Raw genomic sequence first — 14,535 nt, forward strand, 5'->3', positions numbered from 1 at the left:
GTGTGCCTCATCCATTATCAATAATTGGTCCTTAACTCTTTGTGGTTGTTAATTGTTAACCAATAATTAATTAATAAACCAAGTAAAGGAGAAGGTAATCCAAAACTTTTAAACAACTTAAGAAAATTATGTCCAATTAAAACAATTTAAGAAATTGAAAGATTCTATGTTTTATTTGGGGAAAAATGGTGGAGAACAGGCCAGCTTTTTTATAGTATATATTAAAAAGAACTTTAGATAAGTACAGTCTTGACAAAGATAATTTATGATCATCTATCAAAGATGTTTTTAAGTTGGAGGGAAAAGTTTAACTCATGTTCGTGTGGCATATTAGTGATCAACTTTACAAATTGAACCAAATATAAATTAATATTTTTAATAGGTATTATTTGTGCGCAACTGCAAATATTGATGCTTTGAGTTAAGTATAATCATGATAGATGGCAAAGATTTATCTTCAGAGAATTTAATTGATAGATAATAAGTTAATATTTTGAATTTGAAGTATTTAGTAAAAATGCAAGTTGAATTAATTAATAAATATAAAATAAGGTTCGATATGTTTTTAATCTTTACAAAATCACAATCATTCAAGTTTAGTCCTTAAAAAAAATTATATATTTTTAGTGTCTATTTGCATTTTTACGGGATCTCTATTTGCATTTTATAAGGACTATTTTGAGGACTAAATTACCACTTTTGTAAAAAGATTTTAAAACCGGGGCTATTTTTGCAAGAACATTATAGAGGACTAAAAAGTGTCACATTTAGTTGTATTTGTTGCTACATCCGGTCTTTTTTATAAGAAATCATTCACTTTATTCTTCAAAGAAATAATTCACTTTTTAGGTTTATTGAATAATTAATTTATCTAGTTTATATTAAAGATTAAATATATCAATTATTCAATGAATATAAAAAGTAAATTATTTCTTATTAAAAGAATCATAGGGGTTATAAGTTAACAAAAAAAACAGTCTAAGCTCAAAAAAGTATTGACATTATTGTCAAACATGTCTACATTAATCATAAAAGTTCATAGATGACTTCTTTGGTGGACCACTTTCATGAGTGGTCCATTGTCAATCAATTATTAGATATTTTGACAGAAATTGAACTTAGGGTTAAATATGTTTATTGTCTTTATAAATATATAAATTTCTTGTTTCAGTTTCTCTAAAATTTTCTTTCAACTTTTAGTCCTATAATTTTTTAGATGTTACATCGACGTCCTTTTCCATGGAGGACCATTATGAAACAGAACCGCAAATCTAGTGATTAAGAGTCAAATGAGTTTGCATTGTTAACTCATTTGGATTGATCTTATTCTGTTGATTTAAAATTTTAAAGTATGCTTTTTAGGTGTTAGGTTCGATTTTCCTCAACGTCAATTTTGATGGGTTAATCCATACAAAACTTTACTCCAGCTTTAAATGAGACTCTTGTTAATAGACGGTGAGATTAAATCTATAAAATTAGTTGATCCTGAAACGCCAAATATCGAATTTAAAAAAAAATGCGTTGAAATTCATGTCCAAAGTGATTGTAGCAAATTCGCAACCATGAACTACTAGCTTCAATTAGTAATATAGCAAATTTTTGGGTTGTCCAAGCCTGAAAATTGCGTTTTTCTTAAACCTCATAGCCTATTTTGCTAAGCATATATTGACTTGAATGCCACTTTTTACTTGTTACACGGAAAAAGTTATAGCATACAAATGAAAATAGCATATGAAATTGCTTGGTAAGCTACAACATTTTTTTAGAGGTTGGTAAACTACAACATATTAGTAGAAGATAAGGAGAGGCAAATAATGGGTACAAGAATACTGTCGAATCTCGTGAGCAAAAATATTTTTCTAACTTTTATATTTGGGCAAACCAAGGCATGACTTTATCCATTTGATCATACTATACATATACCATATTAAAAAAGTGTTTAGATGTTTTGCTGATTCCAAATTCCAAATGATGGCATGTGCGTCACATGAGTTGAATAGTTCTTTAATTCTGAATCGTGTTTATATGAATTTGGATTTGGGTGCCAAACTACTTAAATTACACAATAACAAAATGAGTAAAAAATAATTTGATTTGGTATAGTAGCTACATCAAGTGTTATCGATCTTAAATTATTGATTGAGATTATTTTTCACTCATTTTGTTATTGTGTAATTTAAGTCGTGTGCATCAAATTAACGACGAGATAAAACATTGATTGTAACGCTTCCGTTTTCTTTTTTTCTTTTTGGTACAAAAGACATCATTTTTTTATTATACCAAATTCATATCTAGATTTATTTATTAAGTAGACTCTATTTTATAAATAGTAAACCGTTAAATTGATATATGTTACTATCAAATTAATCTTTTGCTCTGTTAATATTTCAAATTAGTTTTTGTCAAAACTTTTTTAATTAAGTCATTCATCAGGTGACAAAAACATATAGACAGGGACCTAATTGAAAAACTTTGACAAATACTAACTTGAAATATTAACAAGTCAAGGGACTAGTTTGATAGTAGCTTACATAGACATAGACCAATTTAATGGTTTATTCTAGTTTGATAGTAGCTTACATAGACATCGATCAATTTAATGGTTTATTCATTTTGAAAAGTTTCACTTTGTAATAAATAGTAAATAATACAGATAAAATAACTGATTAGTATAAAAATAATGGCATGTACAAATCAAAAACATGGTTTCTGCTACTAATAAAGACAACAAAAAGAGGTTAATTAAAATTTGAAGTCAAACTAGAAAAAGACCAAGTCTATCACAACCAAAATCTTCAATAAAATACTCGGTAGAGCTAACTAGTCTTTAGCATTTCAATAAATGATATTTCATTCAATTATGAATCATAAGTTTATTGGTTTCTGCCTTGAGTTGGGTTGCAGAAATGATTTTTGCACACAAAATGTGACATCCACAGTATAAATACGATTTGTCTGAAGTTTTGTCTAACATTTTATGCTACTGCTACCTCAGGCTGCGTGCATAGAAGGAGCAGAGCTTTACATGGGCTACCGTATGGGTTTGTGTGGTTGGAATACGTAACGTGTTCTAACAACACATCTCTTATACTTGTCTTCAAGTATATTTTTTCTCTCGATTCACTTCTTCCAATATAATCAAGAAGATGTCCATATGATAACGAGTCTTAGTTCGCAAAGGCAATTTTAAGTGTTCGAACATTCATTCCACCAATTGTGGTACGAGCATGATTATAAGTAATAGAATCTGATACATAGTTTAATTCACATAATTAACATCTACTCCTTTTTAAGGTAATCTCTAATGGTTTTTTGTCGATTTCAAGCTCACAATTCTTGAAAATATCGTGCTTCACCCCACATAGAATAAGCAGGCTCTGAATTTTTTTTTTCTTCATCTACGTCTAAGACTTTAAGATAAGTTAACATCTTAACAACCCAAGCATGGTAGTTTTCACGATAAAAAATAGGTGGAGCAAGGAAAAGTTTGTTTTAGTTTCTATTCTCGAGAATGGTTTTTATGCGTTCAATCACATTTTCCTTGAAAAATTAGCTCTACTACAAAATTTTAATTGTATCATCATGAAAGGAATATGAGAGAAAATAAAATGAAAATGATGTATTGAAAGACAAAAGAACAATGTTTATCTTGAAGCACGCCTTTACAACTGTTTCACCACTATATACACCTCGAGATAAACCATCCCGAGAAATCACGACGTGTCATACTCATATTGGGTGTAAAAACACGTGAGGCGGTTTTCAAAAGGAATGGGGCGGAAAGCAAGGGTGGTTTACCAATAGAAATGCTTTTGGGATGAATAATTCGCTTGATCTAGCATTATTGTTTTAGCAAACATCAACAATTCACCAAGTTGACAAGTTTACTAATAAATTGCTATCAACAAATACAGCTAAATGTTGACACTTTTTCACATTGCATTCTCTTATTAACCACAAGAAAAAAACAATCATATTTTTTCTCAGTTTATTTCAATTGCAGACAACATTTTTGACATTCACTTTGACATACTTGATAAACCAATTCAACATGTCCTGATGAGCCTCTTCTGCTCTCATAACTGCAACTTCATCTTCAACATTGTACCTCAATATCCATCCATGACTAACACCAGGGTACAACTTCACAATGCTTTCTAACTGTCATAACATACATAGCTTGAAGTCTTAAGTTTTGAAGAAATTGTAATTTTGAAGGGAAATTTAATTTTGGATAATCAACAAACAATTCTTCCAGAGTTTCTCACCTCTGCTCTTGCAGACAACAATTCTTCAGCTTGCTTCAACCTTTCTTGTGGGAAAATATTATCAATTTCAGCTCCCAATAAAGCAATAGGAACTTTGACATCTAAAGAAAAATAAAATAAAATAAAATAAAGTTTGTGGATGCTAAAAAAGCAACTTCGATCGGTTCAAAACAATAATTATATGAAAGGTTCAAGCAATGAACACACGATATTTGATAACAAAATTCAGTTAAGTGTGCCTTCGGCTGAGAAGGTGCAATATATTTCTATTATTTTAAACTTAGAGTTTACATTATGCAACTTGTATTTTAAAACTACGATCGAACTATCAATAACTGATATAATACTTTATTTAACTAGAAAACAGAAAAGCACGAGATTACCATGAAATTCTTTATCTGAGATTGCACCAGGATGTAAAATAACTCCAGCCTGAATATTGTTACTAGAGCTTGCTAATTTAACAACTACCACCCCTGCAACAAAGCTAACATATTAAAAAATTAAACTATTCCACATCGCTTATTTCAATGATTTGTTTTTCATTTTGGTGTTTTTTTTCCTTAACCTTTCGGTTCTTAAGAGAAAAAAGTCTTATTAACTATATGAAATCTGATCAAAGATTGTTCCCTCAAACAATTTGTCATTTAATGAAATTTATTAACTACTCGAGTCCAATCACTTCATTTTTCATTTTGGTAATTAATAATGATGTTGTGTAAGCATTCACCTCCCCAACAAAAACCTGCAGCTCCTATTGATGTAACACCTTTACTCCTTAGAGCAGCAATTAAAGGTTTGATATCTTCACAAGCCTTATCCTGTAATAAGAAAAAATATATAAAGCAATTTTTCATAAACCTATTGCCTTATTATGCAGAAAAACAAGTGATCATCAAAATGAATGTTATTGCTATGATATCAATATCAGTGTAAATTTGCATTTGAGAGCAAGAAACTGACCGTTCCATGAGCCTTTCTCCATGAAGCTCGGTCGAATTGGGGATTATCAATATCAAAGTAGTCACCATATAGAAGATCAGGAACAATAACCAAGTATCCAGCTGCTGATACTTTATCAGCAAGTATCCTTTAAGTGGGGAGATGTTAGTCTTATGTCTTAACTCTTAAGTCCAAAAACAAATTATTTTGTTCTATATCCCTCTTAATAGTTAGGCATATGGTAGCTGCATTCAAAGACTAACAATAAATTACTAATTCTCATAGTGCAGTTCTATTTATATTTATCTAACTTACAAATGAGTCGGGTTCCACTTGGGTAACTTTAAGTTTAACGACTTTATCTTTATCTCTCGTAATTAATCATTCTCTCTCATCAAAATAAATTATTTTAATTATTTATCTATCTATTAAATATATTAAGGTCACCAAAACTCAAAGTTATCCAAATATTTTTCAAAGGAGCAGCAATAGTGAAAAACTATTTACCTTAGAATTGGTGCTTCATACCCTGAAATGAGTTAAACACAACTTGTAATTAAATTTATATATTCAGAATAACTTCAAAATATAATGGTTCTTGAATAACGTCATTTTTATTTCTTATAAAATTATTAAATTTTTATTTACTGTGAAATATTTCTTCAATTTTTAGTCCTCAAAATATATTTTATGAACACTTTTCAACTTAAATCTCAGCATGTGGCAAACCAAAGGCTATGTGGGATTTTTAATGATGTGAAATGTTCATGATTTTTTAACACATATTTTTATTAATTTAATTATTATTTATAGTTGAAATAATCTGAAATACTGGGATTTAAGACCAATAACCCTTAAATTCCTCAAATCAATTGTGTGAATATGATCCCAAAGAGAACACAAAAGGAACCAATAGCCTTAAAAAATTATAAGTCATTGTTCTTTAAGCTATTGAAATTGCTCTCCTGCAACCAAAATTAACTTCAATATTCCAACGACAATTAACTGTCGTTCGCTTCTTATTAGTTAGTTCACAAGCGAACAACGGTTCACATCCGTTTGAGTTATTAAGGTAATTTTCGGTGTGTGAGAAAAAATTTAGAAGCTTAAAGAGTAATTTCCGAGGTTATATATGACGGTATTGTGAGTGATGCAACCAGTCTGCCAAAGAATTTAGAGACCAAATGTGTTGATGAACAATATTTTAGAGGCTAAAAGTCTAAAAAAGCTTTAAACAAATTAAAACAAAAGTTGGTAAAAAAAATTGGTGAAAAGATGGTTAGTAATTTCTTTTTGGTATACAAACAAAATGACAAATAATCATTAAAACTCACACGCATAAATAGAAGGGCAGAAGTTCGAACGGTCACAATATCCGGTCTAATAATTTCAATATTTTACCGGTTGAGTTGGGACATATGGACATATAGTTGGTAATTTTATAACAACTAAAAACATATATATTCAACTCAATTAAAAAAAATAAAATAAGAAACAAGAGTGATTTGTTTGATAAATAAAATCAATGATGATGGTGGTGAAATGCACATAGGTGATAAGTCATAACTGATAAGCATAGTTTGTAGCTTTATCAAGGATCTTTATTTTATTCCATTTTTATGGGTAAAGGAAGAAGAAAAAAACCAGAATCAGAATTGAGAAGAATTTGAGAGCAAGCATATATTATAGTTGAACAATATAAATGACACCTTAAAATTAGAATAGGACAAGTAGAAACGTAAGAAATTGAAAAAGGATTTTGAATTTTACCAAAGACATCAGAAATTAGGATGAGTGCCAATTTGGAATTAGAAGGTCCAGTGACATAGGATTGAAGTCCTCCAAGTTCGAGGACAGTTCCAACTCCATGGATACCTGAGTTCAGGTTAGGTGGATAATGAAGACAATGAGAACTTGACATGCCTAATAAGATATGATAGATGAATGGGTTAATTATGTTTCTAGTCCCTATAAAATAGCGACCTTGTAAGTTTAGTCCCTACTTAATTTTAATAGCATTTTTAGTCCCTATAAAAAAAAATTTACTTATAATTTTAGTCCCTGCTAAAACAAAGTTTGATTAATTATCCTTAAACTCTTAAATTTTTGAACGATTTTTTTGAGACAAGATTAGAACACTATGAAAGGTTCGTTTACTAAAATTTAGAATTTTCTGACATGAAATGAATTAAATATGAATTTTTTAAAACGACAAAAGTTAAAGATAAAAAGTAATAAAATCTGGATGTAGAAATCAAATTTTGCGATAATTTTTTGCGGACGAACTTTTAGTAATGTTCTAAACAAGTCTGCAAAAAATTGTTCAAAAATTTAAGAGTTTAAGCATAAATTAAACAAATTTGAATTGAGTAGGGACTAATACTCACTGTAGAAAAACAAAATTAGGGACTAAATATGCTATTAAAATTAAGTAGGGACTAAACTTACAAGGTCGCTATTTTATAGGGATTAGAAACATAATTAACCCTAGATGAATTGATGCCAGATAGTTGACGGAAATGTTCCAAATATGTATTTTTATATATGGTGCTACCAAATATTTTTATTTTTATTTTTATGTTCGTTAAGAAAAATGTATTTTTATATAAACATAAAAGCGTCTTCCATTAGAAAAATAAACATAAGAGCATCATTGAGTGCATCATAAAATTTTATAATTGCACACTTTCTTTGAATCTAAACGTGGTATATATTATAAGCTTGGATAATTGTATATGGCTTCTCTAACAACTTACTTTTGAGCATTAAAAGAAAACAACTTACTCGTTAGATTAAAGGCTTAATTAATGATTTGGTCCCTTAAGTTATTTGTTGGTTACATTTTGGTCCCATAAGTTATTAACGTTACAATTTGGTCCCTTAAGTTACTTTTGGATTTCGTTTTGGTCCCTTAACTATTAAAAGTTTCGTTTTGGTCCCTTAACTTATTTTTTTGTTTCATTTTGGTCCCTTAACTTATTTTTTGCTTTCGTTTTGGTCTCTTAACTCTTCCTCCGTCAACCACTTTGGTCATTTACGTTAGGATGAATGTATTAGAGTTAAGGGACCAAAACGAAACCAAAAAATAAGTTAAGGGACCAAAACGAAAGCAAAAAATAAGTTAAGGGACCAAATCGAAACAAAAAAATAAGTTAAGGGACCAAAACGAAACTTTTAATAGTTAAGGGACCAAAACGAAACCAAAAAGTAAGTTAAGGGACCAAATTGTAACGTTAATAACTTAAGGGACCAAAACGAAACCAAAAAATAAGTTAAGGTATCAAAAGAGTAGTTAAGCCTAGATTAAACATAAATATTTGTGACAATATTGTAGAGGTTATGAAATGTCTATAAATTATTTAAACTTTATTTTCATAAATTCTTTTAAGTGCTATTCTTCACCTTTGTCGTTAATACTATTCACAAATCACAAAACAATGCATCATCTTGTGAATAAACAGCTTCTCTTAGTTCAACAATAACAAAATTCAAGCAATAGATATAAAAAATAGAGCATTCATTATTAGCAATAACAATTGGTAGGATCTCACTAGGGTAACATATTACTTGTCTTCATACCCACATTTGAAACAAAATATTAAGGGTTTAAATATGTTTTTGGTCTTTATAAATATATCAATTTTTCGTTTTTGTTCCTTAAAAAATTTATTCAGCTTTAGTCCCATAGAAGTATTTCATATTCCTTTTAAATCATCTCATGTGCAAACTTTATATTTTTTACTAAAATTTTACAGAAATATTTAAAATATTATAAGAATCTCTTAAAAAAAATAGAAATTTTTATGTTTTTTGCACTTAAAAACAAACATATATTTCAATTTTTACTTATGTTTCTCACGCAATCCTCTATCTCTATGCGTGATTTTTAAGGATCTGGAGTGCGTTTAAAAGCTGTCTCTCCCAAATAGTAAATTTCAATAAACATGAGACAATTATCAAATTTCCAATCACATGTTTAAATGATCCTAACTACTGCTTACTTCACATAACATTGTTTTAGACATGGCACGTAATAATGGATGGCTTTCCCTTTTTTAGGGGGAAAATGGATGCCTTTCCTTATACCATTCTATTCCATGGACTCATATTCCAAAGTTTGATGTGTACATGTTTTTTTGGCTGAAAAGTTGTATGGTGCAAATTAATTTGAATTAAATTCGAAATCATTTTGCTTTGGTTGTTATTATTTTTTTTTTTTGGTCAAGCTTTGGTTGTTATTTAGTTTGTACATTTGTGAGCTTATAATAACAAAATTCATTGAAGTCTGCTCTTCACCCAACTGTTTTTGCTCACATGAGTCTTTTTGGAATTTCAGTTGGGAATGAGCAAAATATGTTGGGCAAAGAGCAGAATTCAAATTCATTTGACCTGCTTGGTATTCAACATCTCTTAATGGGTCTTTTGAGCCCTTTCTTCAATTGCAATGGCTCTATAGGCCCCCCATATTGCTCACATGCCCCCCAAAATTTCAATAATGTTTCCTATACATAGCCGTTGGAAGTTGCATTCCTATGCTCTCAAGAATTACGTTTTGAGAGTCTTGGAAGTTATCTCCCGAGAATATGATCTTAGACGATCCACAATGGTGGATGCTTCACCTATTTAGCACCACATTAAATAGGCACCCTCATTGTAGAGTATAACATATGGGTACTTATGGAGGAGGGTGGCTATGGAAGCACCCTCTCTCTTCATTTTTCATGGGGTCCCATTTAATAAATCTTAGTAAAATGAATAAATTTTGTAAAAAATGTAATGATATAGAGTTATTTGTAGGGTCTATTTAATAATTTCTTTTGTGGTACTAGGTTGGAGAAAATTGGCGTTTATTAAGTATTACCGTAAAATTGGTGATGTGGACATAGGAGACCCACTTAAACACCCAATATTGGTTGCTCTGTTGTTGATGGTCTTAGAGTGTTAATTGTTAAGAAATAAGTTTTTGCAGTTGACATTAACTGAAACACCTCAAATTTTGCAAATACCTCAAGTGCATCTTTCCCTTGTCCCATATATGAAAATGTACTTGTTAACTTCTTGAGAATGATTACATTGAGAACACCATTTTTTTTTCCTCTTAATCTCTGATTTCCTTGACAAAATTCCAGAAACAGTATACATCTTTGCGCCATAGTAATTTGCACATTTTTTTAACGACTTAAAAAATAATTTTGGAGGTTTTTCAAGTCATACCTTGTTGACTTCTCAATATTTTTGGAGTGACAAGGTAAGCTCAAGCGAATTCCAAGGTAACCAAAAAAAAAAGAATTCTCACTCCAAACCCACTTGAAAAACCTCACAAGATCCATGTTGAGTTGTTTCAATTACCTTGACGAGAAAATCTTAATGTATCGTCAAATTCATGTGATTGATAGAAGATTCTTCGAACGAGCCATCATCATCACTACTCTTCAGATGAGACACCACTTTCTCCAATATTTTACATTTGGTTTGTTAATAATGTTGGAAATTTAAGGGAAATTCGGTGAAGAAAATTAAGTTGTTGTTGATTGTATTATCAAGTTGTAGAGAGGAAGATGAATTGTGTGTTGCAGTTGTGAATTAGAGCATATGTTTATACAATCGGAAGATAGAATCTCAAAACGTAACTTTAGTATCGGAATACAACTTTCCAATGGTTATATATAAGGGCATTTTTTTTTAATCTTTCGGTGCATGTGAGCAATGTGGGAGGCCTAAATAGTTTCTTCTTCAATATTGTATCCTATGGTCCATCCATGAGCAACGCTAAGGCCCAAAGCACTAACAGATTGGGAGAACAATACACACATGGCTATTGCAACCAAAATATATAATAATCATATAAAATGTGAAACTTTTAATAGAGATTAGAAAAGAAAATGCTTCATTTTTCTTAGAAACTATCTTATTTTAATTGTTGAAAAAAAAAACTATATTTTTTTACAAAATTTCATTTATCATAATGTTTGAAAAACAACCACTAACTCACCGTAATTAGGATCTTTGACTCTCAATAGACGCCCCAACATATTCCCACATGTCACACCTTAGATCCTATGAGCCTCCTATGAAACTAAGCAACATGACATTTGATTTAAAATTTTAGAGTAAAATTATTTTAAAGAGAAATGATATCTTTAACTTTATATCTTTATAAACGAAAGAACATACCCTATGTCCAAAAACTAATATTAATTAAGATATTTTGCTATGTCATACTATGTCCTTCTAGTTCTTTGTACTCTTTGCTTTTACTTTGTTCTACTTAGGGTGTTGTAGATTCATCTGCATCCCATTTACCAAAAAAAAATTAAAAAATACCCTATTGACTTCTCAAAAATTGTATTAATTAGAAAGGAATCCAACTCCAAATCTATGTTTTATCGAAGAATTTGTCTCTAACACAACTTCATAGATTAAGTGTTGTGGAACTTACATATGAATCCATCCATTAAAGCATTACACTATAAAATATTGTAGTATTTTAATATTTAAGTTTTATTTAGAGTTGAGATTGAGATCTCATTTATTTTAAATAAAATGCACTGTTTATATTTTGGGATCATGAGGCCAATGAATGCACAATGGAAAGTCTCACTGACAAACTCAACTCATATGTTATAAGTGAATAATATAGAAGGTACATTTGCTAACAGGCTATTGGTATGACTCATAATTTTATTTTTACTTGTATAAGAAAGAAAGGGAAGTTGGCTATCCCCTTGTCATCATTCCTAAGGAGTTGGTTAACTTCCTTTTATCTTAACTACTTTGGATAGGAATTGTTATTTCTTTGCATAGTACGAGGTTGTGATATTTTTTCTTCATTCTAGAAAAAATGTTTGATTGTTGACAAAAACAAATGTTTGATTGGAATTTACTAGCAACTGAGCATCCACAATGGAGATCCTCAATCTTGAGGTCTTAAACGGGTTCCACATGGACACATCATTTTTTTATAATTTTTTAATAGTAGTACTTAATAGGTACTCATCCAGTTCAATAGTGACCCTCTAACAGAATGTCTAAATGTGTCCCACCAATAACTCTTTATCATTTACATTTCAACAAAAACAACTCAACGATAATTATTTTATTAAAAAGTGGTGTGAGATCCACTTAAGAATGAGGGTCTTAAGTGAGACCTTGGGTCTTAAGAGACCACAAAAAAAAAATTCCCCAATGAAGGTACCTATTAGGTACCGGGTCTTAAATGGTGAAGACCTCACCATTGGAGATAGTCTAGTCTTAATTTGTGTTCATTGTATTGTATGTTGCTTATAATATTACTAAATTCCAAACAAAAAACTATTTTCAATTACCAATTTGTACTATTATTAATCCATTTTCTTGACACAAATTTCCTTTTTTATCCAATATCTTTGCATACTTCGAATCATGATTGCTCTGTTACTGCTTCATTATTTTATAGACATGTCAAATCGTGAGCGTAGCTCAGTTGGTATGGATAATGCATGATATATGTAAGGTCTGGGGTTCGAACCCGGCCACCACCAAAAAATGAGGCAATCAATTTTTGTTTGCTATTGTTGCCACAACATGTTTAGTCCCCCACATATTAATCCCTAGTTGATACCTTACAATCAGTCCACTTGTTAATATAATTGTTTTAGACTATAGTCCAACACCATGATGGATAAGTTATTATCATAATTAAAGTCTCCTATCATGTGGAGTGTGTATAATGTTTTTATTTATCCAACTTCTCTCTCTGCCTCTCATCTTAATGATGGTGAACTAGGAAGGAAGCAATTTGATTTTTTATGTATTAGATTTTTATTAATTTATATAGGCTTCATTCATCTTTTGCTCACGTCTATTAATACTATTATGCATCATGAGTGAATAATATAGTGAGTGGTCTGAATCAATTGTTTTGATATCCTATTAAATTTTCATATCGATCATAATTTATCCTTACAAAATTAACTTAGGGAAATGCTAAACGGTGCCCCCGAGACACTGGTTAAGGGTATAAAAAAAATTATATAGTAATTATTGCATTGAAAATTGTGTAATTAATCCATAAATAAATCAACAAAGTTTCCTTTTATGATAATAAATTTCTTTTTTTGTATGTTTAACCAGTGCCCCGGAGGCACCGGTTAGCATGACCCATTAACTTATAAACTCCTTTAAAAGTTCATCTTTTAACAATGTGGACCTAGGTTTATTTTGATATATTCCCAAAATAGTATATCTAATATGTGGTTGAAAATTGATGGATCTCTTTATCTAAAAAGATTGAAATAGATGTGTTATAAAAGACACAAACATAAAAACAAGTTTAATAAATAGGGTTAAATATGTGATTCATCCTTGCAAATAGGGGTCGCTTAAAATTTCGTCCCTCTAATCGTTAATCCTTTTTTTTTACCATTGCAAAGTTTAATCAGTTAAAATTTCGTCCCTTGACCCAGTTAATGACTGCCACATCATCAAATTAGCAAAATGGCATGAGAATGGACAAAAATACCCCTGCTATCATTTTCTTTTCCTTTTCTCTTTTACTGCTCCTCCACCATTACCTTCTTCTTCCTTCTTTCTTCTCTCCCACCACCGCCCCCCACCAACAGCAACTTCCCTCAATCATCTTCTTTCCAACAACACCTTATTATTTTTCTATGTCCAGGAGCTTCTTCCCTTCATCCTCTCTCTCCTTCCATCTGTCCCTTCACAAACCCATCTTCTCCAATGTTTGATTTTCTCCATCGTCCCAAATCCAATTACTCCCCCCTTTCTCTCTCTCAACTCCATTTTTAACATCACTGTAGCCATAAGATCAAACCCAACAATTTACGAATGAGAATTATTTTACATTACAAATGAGAATTATTTACAAATTCAGGAACACACACAATTTCCCTGCAAATTTAACAATATCATTTCGCAAAGAGTGAGATACGAGATCCCTTCGCCGTCGGCAGATCGTCGTTGCCATTGACAGAGAACGACGAGATACGAGATCCCTTCGCCGTCGGCAGATCGTCGTTGGCATTGGTGAAGCTGGGATATCGCCGGTGAAGCTGTTGCCGCCGCTAAAGTGAAAAGGGCATGGTGTGGATGATGTTTGCTGGTGATGATGAAAATAACAACAACAATATGGAACAAGGCAAAGAACACGAGAAAGAAGAGGGAGAAAGAAGATGAAATCAAGGGCATTTTCGTCCTTTCATGTTTGTCTGTGAAATCAGATGTTAATTTGATGACGTGGCAGTCATTAACTGGGTCAAGGGACGAAATTTTAACTGATTAAACTTTGCAATGGCAAAAAATAAAAGTATTAACGATTAGAGGGACG

At 30.8% G+C, this 14,535-nt stretch overlaps 1 protein-coding gene across 1 annotated transcript; it reads right to left on the reverse strand.

The window, feature by feature from the left end:
• Window positions 1-3,807: 3,807 nt before the first annotated feature.
• Window positions 3,808-7,150, reverse strand: LOC146944460 (endo-1,3;1,4-beta-D-glucanase-like). Its single transcript, XM_085742843.1, has 7 exons — window positions 6,981-7,150; window positions 5,718-5,739; window positions 5,232-5,358; window positions 4,999-5,089; window positions 4,652-4,744; window positions 4,269-4,369; window positions 3,808-4,161 (listed from the first exon to the last, which is right to left on the reverse strand). The coding sequence occupies exons 1-7, from the start codon at window positions 7,129-7,131 to the stop codon at window positions 3,994-3,996; spliced, it is 753 nt and encodes a 250-aa protein (XP_085598969.1). The 5' UTR covers window positions 7,132-7,150; the 3' UTR covers window positions 3,808-3,993.
• Window positions 7,151-14,535: the final 7,385 nt, after the last annotated feature.

This window comes from Medicago sativa, chromosome 2, assembly GCF_051527215.1.
Source record: "Medicago sativa cultivar Bolivia chromosome 2, Bolivia_mono, whole genome shotgun sequence".
Taxonomy (NCBI): domain Eukaryota; kingdom Viridiplantae; phylum Streptophyta; class Magnoliopsida; order Fabales; family Fabaceae; genus Medicago; species Medicago sativa.

Bases quoted from the DNA above. Each gene is read 5' to 3' on its own strand.
- LOC146944460 (XM_085742843.1), bottom strand. From the start codon at position 7,131: ATGTCAAGTTCTCATTGTCTTCATTATCCACCTAACCTGAACTCAGGT. The intron at 5,740-6,980 runs GTAAAATTCAAA...AACTCATTTCAG, and splicing joins CCTAATTTCTGATGTCTTTG to GGTATGAAGCACCAATTCTA. The intron at 4,745-4,998 runs GTGAATGCTTAC...GCTTTGTTGCAG, and splicing joins TGCAGGTTTTTGTTGGGGAG to GGGTGGTAGTTGTTAAATTA.